The sequence below is a fragment of the Atta colombica genome, unplaced genomic scaffold (genome assembly GCF_001594045.1).
Source record: "Atta colombica isolate Treedump-2 unplaced genomic scaffold, Acol1.0 scaffold9, whole genome shotgun sequence".
Taxonomy (NCBI): domain Eukaryota; kingdom Metazoa; phylum Arthropoda; class Insecta; order Hymenoptera; family Formicidae; genus Atta; species Atta colombica.
The window spans coordinates 963,269-969,362 of NW_017259583.1; the positions used below are offsets into that span (position 1 = coordinate 963,269).

At 32.4% G+C, this 6,094-nt stretch overlaps 1 protein-coding gene across 2 annotated transcripts in view; it reads left to right on the plus strand.

The window, feature by feature from the left end:
* The window catches only part of LOC108693472 (RING finger protein 44), a 56,378-nt gene that overhangs the window by 45,605 nt on the left and 4,679 nt on the right, over positions 1-6,094 (plus strand). For both annotated transcript variants that reach the window (XM_018202447.1, XM_018202448.1), the window contains one exon: positions 5,826-6,027. In XM_018202447.1, the coding sequence (XP_018057936.1) occupies positions 5,826-6,027 (202 nt within the window). The remainder of the gene's footprint in view (positions 1-5,825; positions 6,028-6,094) is intronic.

Below are 6,094 nucleotides of genomic sequence, written 5' to 3' on the forward strand. Positions count from 1 at the left end.
AATTACAAGAATTTTTTGTAAAGTGTCCAAAAACTATCGCATTTCCTCTTAAAGATGTATTCTTGAGGTAATTTTGAGACGAAAATCCTAATACGAAAATGTTGAGACTACAATAATTTTTTAAATTATGAGCTAACTTTAAATGCTTATAAGTAAAAAACCATTATACTTTTATAGCTTCTATTATTATTTCTGGATTTTTTTGAATAATCTAAGACGAAAAAATCCTAATACGAAAATATCGAGGCTATAATAGTTTTTGAATTATACTATTTTTAACCAATTATAATTTAAAACTATTATAACCTTGACATTTTTGTATTAGGATTTTCATCTCAAAAGTACCTCAAGAATACGTTTTTAATAGGAAATGCAATAATTTTAGGACACCATATGTATATAATATATGATACATGTGTACACAAATATATTTAAATTTGATGAACACTCTGATGAAAGAATAACGTATGTATCTAAACAAAAGGCTATTATCTTGGGTCTTATGCGTCAATGCCATATCTATCACTATTATTGAGAAAACAATTCTAATGCCGAGACATGCATCTATTTTTTTGTGAGTATTATATTTAAAGTATAATATTTAAATATATTTTTATACATTGTGTGGCTTTAGCAATGAATCATGACACGACAATAGCCCGTAAACTCTGAAAGAAAATACCCAGCTTGTTAAAAGTATTTTTATATATTGTGTACAACGAATATAAAAATAAACAATGCATTCGGGATCAGGAGATCGGCCGTATTCGTGTGTATTTAATTTCCAGAAAAGCTGACATTAAGGACGATTCTCTCTAATCAACAATAATCAAGAAGTTTGCGCCGCGATGACGTGCCCGCGAGACACGCTTTATTTCCATGCTCTCGCACCCTTTTCTACCGGTTCGAATGCGCGACGCCCATTTCTCGTTTCGACGTCTACCTTAATTTAAATCGGTTTATTGATTTTCCTTTTCTCTTTCTCTTATATCGCTCTTATTTTCGTTCTATATATGTAACATCACTTATAGAGACTATTATACTCGTACTAAACACATGTAAATCTCACAACTTTGCAGATTTCGAACGTTTAATTATGGTTTTTTATTAGGTCTCTCGTGTAGAGTGTTCTTTGATCTTCATAACAGAGTTTGAAGTTGATAGTGACTTCTTGGAGATTATTTCATATCAGACGAAGTAACGAATAATTTTTAATTTTACGTAATGTATAATGTTAAATTGAATTTGGAAAATCCAATAACGAAAATTTGTATAAGCAATTCTTTTGTTTGTTTTTATTTTATGTATTTCATAACATTTAACTCGAAAAGATAAATATTTTGATTCGATTTTTTTGAGGAAACTCGAAATAAATCGAAAATTCCGTCAGACGTCTAATTCTAAAAATTCCACGTTGTTTCTTCGTGCAAATTGTTTGCATTATTAGTTTGTGAACTATTTCGTAAGTGCAGATTGCAATTTTATACGAAACAAATGTTGTCATGATGTGACAGCTCTAGATTGGACTAAGAAATAGGATCTCAATTTTTGAATTTTTCTTGGCATAAACTCCATCTTACAAAATATATGTATCCACAAGAAATATGTATCATATATATGTAATCCGTACTTTGATCCTAGAAAAGGATTTTCGAATCTATAAAAGAGTAAAAAGTAATTGTTATACAAAAATTATATTTAGTTAGATTACTACAGATTAATACAGATGGCTTTAAAATCCCCTTAAGGTAATGCTGGATTTTACCTTCAGCGTTGGTCGTCATATTGAGTTAAAAATAGATAAGGAAATCTGTAATTTTTTATCTATTTTCCAACTTTGAATACAAAATACACTAGCAAATACATTAATATATACATTTTAATTGTGAAAAAGGAATTTTTATTTTGTGAAACCACTATGAAAAAATTCGACAAAAAAGTCAAAACTAGTTTTATCGGTAATACGCAGTTCCAGTATCCCCTTAAAAAAATATTTTTTAGATACTTTGATTTTAACAAGATATCTAAGGAGAATAGTTAAACATGTTTTGATTCTCAAGTAATTGCATGACGTTTTTGCATCCTATTGTAAATATTGAATTAGTCCATCATCGGTTTGTTTTGTAAATAAAAACTTAAAACTAATGTTAGAAATTTTATTCTTAATGCCAAATTTTTTGCAAGTTATGTATATACATATATATATTATTGAGATTAAGAGAGTATGGTCGGTCAGCGGCATTCTGCATGCTAAAAATTGCAAGTTGCATGCGAAAACATTAAAAAAGTGTTGAATTTTTTTAATCGTCTCGTTATTAAGTCTCTGCCTATACAAGGTGGGGCAGTAATTCTATCTACTTAGAATATTTCCACTATTTTTAGAGATATGAAATGATATATTTATTGAAGTTGTACAGCATTAAGAGGTGTACAATATACTACTAATAGTTTTTCTATGAGTGAAGGCATTTCGGAAATTTCAAAATCACCTCCACTTTTTTAAATGGAATTATATGATTTTTTTATACAATATGATTCTTCTAATCATTCTGCATATAAAAATATTGAGATAGTGAGATATCAAAAAATCAATAGTTCATGAGATATTTTATACTTTATTCTAGCATATATTAACATATTAAATAACTCATAAACTATTAATTTTTTTATAGTCCTTAATATTTTTATGAACAGAATAATGAGATGAATTAACTGGTGGAAAGAAAACACATAGTTGCTTTAAAAAAAATATGTATGCAAAAAAGATAATTGTTTAAATAAGTGGACAGAGTTACTACTTCACTCTGTATATAATTCAAACACATATCTCTGCCTTCATGATTGCATGATTTGCGCAATTCTTTCTGTCGAAAGATTATACCAATAGAAGTAATTTTATAGAATAAATTTTTTTTATCTAAAAATATAACTGATATAAATAAAAATAGATAAAAATAAATAAAAAAATAAATAAAAATTAATTAATATAAAAATTAATTTATATTTATATTCGGGATAAAATTGCGGGATAAAGTTTTTTAACAAAAATCAAAGTTGCACGAATAATTCAGTTAATTACATCATTTAATTTTATAAAAAGTTTTATTTTGAAGTCTCCCTTTGTTTTAGAGAAAACGTTATTATAATTTAAAATCTTTATATTTTTAACGAACGGTAAATTTGATTGGCGATTTAGTTAGTACAAGTAACACATGTTTCACGTAATTATATGTCATTTTTTTTCGACATTAGACGGTTTTGAAGTCTATTCTCGCTGTGATTACGTTCAAACTTATATGTTATAATCTTGCACCATTTTAGGATCGTCGCTATTGACGCATGACTTGGACATCTTTGCAAACCATTTAGCTTCGCCAATTGACTCTAATATCCGTTGAGAACATATGGTTTTATTACACCCGCTTTAACATTTTACTTAACTTTTTCTGTGTTATGTTTATATGTTCCGCTAGTTTATCTCGTTTAGCATGCTCGCGCATATTTATCAGTTTCGTGAAAGCGCGCGTGTATAGATTTTTTTCCTTTTCTTACGACCGCGATCATCTCGATTTCTTCTGTCAAATCTTACGAATGTTAACACGTGAGTGGACTAGAGGCAAGAAAACGTAATAGATTCCTGATGAAAATGTCCCTTTTCACGGAAATTAGAGAGAAAGTTGGAGTATGATAATGCAACGAATTAATTATGTTATGCATTAAATAAATTACACATACAATATGCAATATTAATGCCAAACCGTACAAACGCACGGGCGAAATTATGTAAATATCATTTTGTTACGTCATGTACTACGGAACGTAGACTATTTTACATGTGCATTATGTAACGTTAGTTCGGCTTCATTGATACGTATATTCTTTATGACGCCATTCACAAAGCAATCGATTCGATTATACGATAAATAAATCCGCGACAAAACAAAAATAAATAAACCACCAATTTGTCGAATCATTAACTATTACGGTCAATTTATTTGCCATATCCAGGCTTGTAGATCAAATACACAAGGAATACTGTCCTTTCAGCCTCGCATTTGTTAATAAATTCGGTGTATCACTTTTCCGTTGACCGAAAATTAAAGATGAAATTGGATATAGTCCGATGAATATGTCAGTGATAAAATTATCGCGGCTTTCGAATCTTTAATACGGCCACTTCTAATTTTGGTAGAGATAAAATTTGGTGCGCGCGCGCGTATTTATGTATAAAACTCGGTGTAAAATTTCAAGAAGCAAAAGCTTCATTCGCAATTTATTTCGAATGCGAAATTTCGGAAGCATCACTTGCGATTCATCTATGACGATATTTTCATCTTAACAACAAATAAGAGCGGCCGTTTACAACGCGAATAAGACGCGGACATCGCTTTATCATTTCAATTCTGATGACTGCGGCTTTCATAATCGCTCAGGAGAAGAGGCTTGCTTAGTTGTTCGAACGTAAGCTTGAATGATTCGCTACGTTGCAAATTATTGAGCTTCTGCAAATAACGATTTGCTGCTAACCCTGCTAACCCGCTAAAATCGGGAGACACGAGAAAGAAAGAGGATAATTCTTACAATTAGATCGGTATTCATAGTATTTATTTCAAGATCTTATGATTTATTTAAGGCTATCTTAAGTACAGTCTTAAGCAATCATAATAGAACCATATTAATATCTTAAGATGTTACTTAAGATGATTTTGAAGTAAGAATGGATTATGAATATCGGCTTGTGATGACATTTTAAGATATTGTTAAACATATATTTTCAAAAATGTCAGATTTTGTATCATAGGTTTTAAATCCACACTGTATGATAGTTTTGATATAAATCCATGATGTATCACCAGGTATTATAAATTCACACTATATTGGTGTTAATATTAACACCAACACAATGAGAATTAAATCCAAATCAATATTTATATCATCGACTATGAATACCGTTCTTAAAGAGATTTCTCTCTCTCTCTCTCTCTCTCTCTCTCTCTCTCTCTCTCTCTCTCTCTTTCTCCTCTCCTCCCCCCCTCTCTCTCCCGACCGGGGTTTACGCCCGGAAATAAGATTTCATCGCGAATTTGACCCGTCCCAACAAGACTGCCAGTGAGTTGAGTAACTAAAATTAATTAGACACGTCGAAATAGATCATCTGTGTCCATGCGGATCAATACATTCTTGGAGATACGAGCGCGAGGATTAACGCAACTTTTTCAAATTTGCATAATGTCGAATTTCCGTCATTTCCTTTATTTAAATGTTGAATTAAATCGCGGGTATTCACAGGTATTTCTGTGTTTCTGGGCACGCCAATCGCGGGAGCGAGCGACAGCGCGAATGAATGATAAAATTTTAAGAATATCCATACAATTTCGATTCGTTAAAAAAATATATATACACTCAAGAAAGATCCAAGTAGAACGAAAAGTCATAATAGTATCAAAATTGCGTCAAAATGATTTCAAAACGATTATTACTCGCACTTATATTTTTCGATCAGTCATGATTCATTTTAATGTCATTTTGACGTTATCGTAACCCAAAAAATAATGATAATATCGTAACCAAGTTCTACTTGGAAGTTCTTTTTTCACGCAAACTCTTCCGCAAGATCGTCGAGATTCTCATTCCAGAGTCGCATATGTGACTCATCTCATTACGAATACGGCTAATATCGGCGCTCATAACTGAGTTATCGCTTGGCGGAAAACAGCATACTCTCGCCGTTTATTACATACTTTTCGTTCGTGTTTTCGATGCGGCTCCGTGACTTTTCCTGCGTATCTCTTGTAACTCATATATTTCTCCTATGCACGACACAGGGATTGCCCCGGGGTCGGCACGTCCTCCGGGCCGACCGGCAAGGAGGTTTCCTATCACGGGAACGTGGGTGGAACCAGCGTGGGATATAAGCCGCCACCGCAGCACAGCCCACAGACAAGGGGTCCACCGCCGCACTTTCCCCAGGAGCCGGTAGGTCCGCCAGCCAACTCCCCACCGTTGCACATCAATATCTGTGGACAGGTGAACGCCTCTCTCTCTCTCTCTCTCTCTCTCTCTCTCTCTCTCTCTCTCTCTCTCTCTCTCTCTC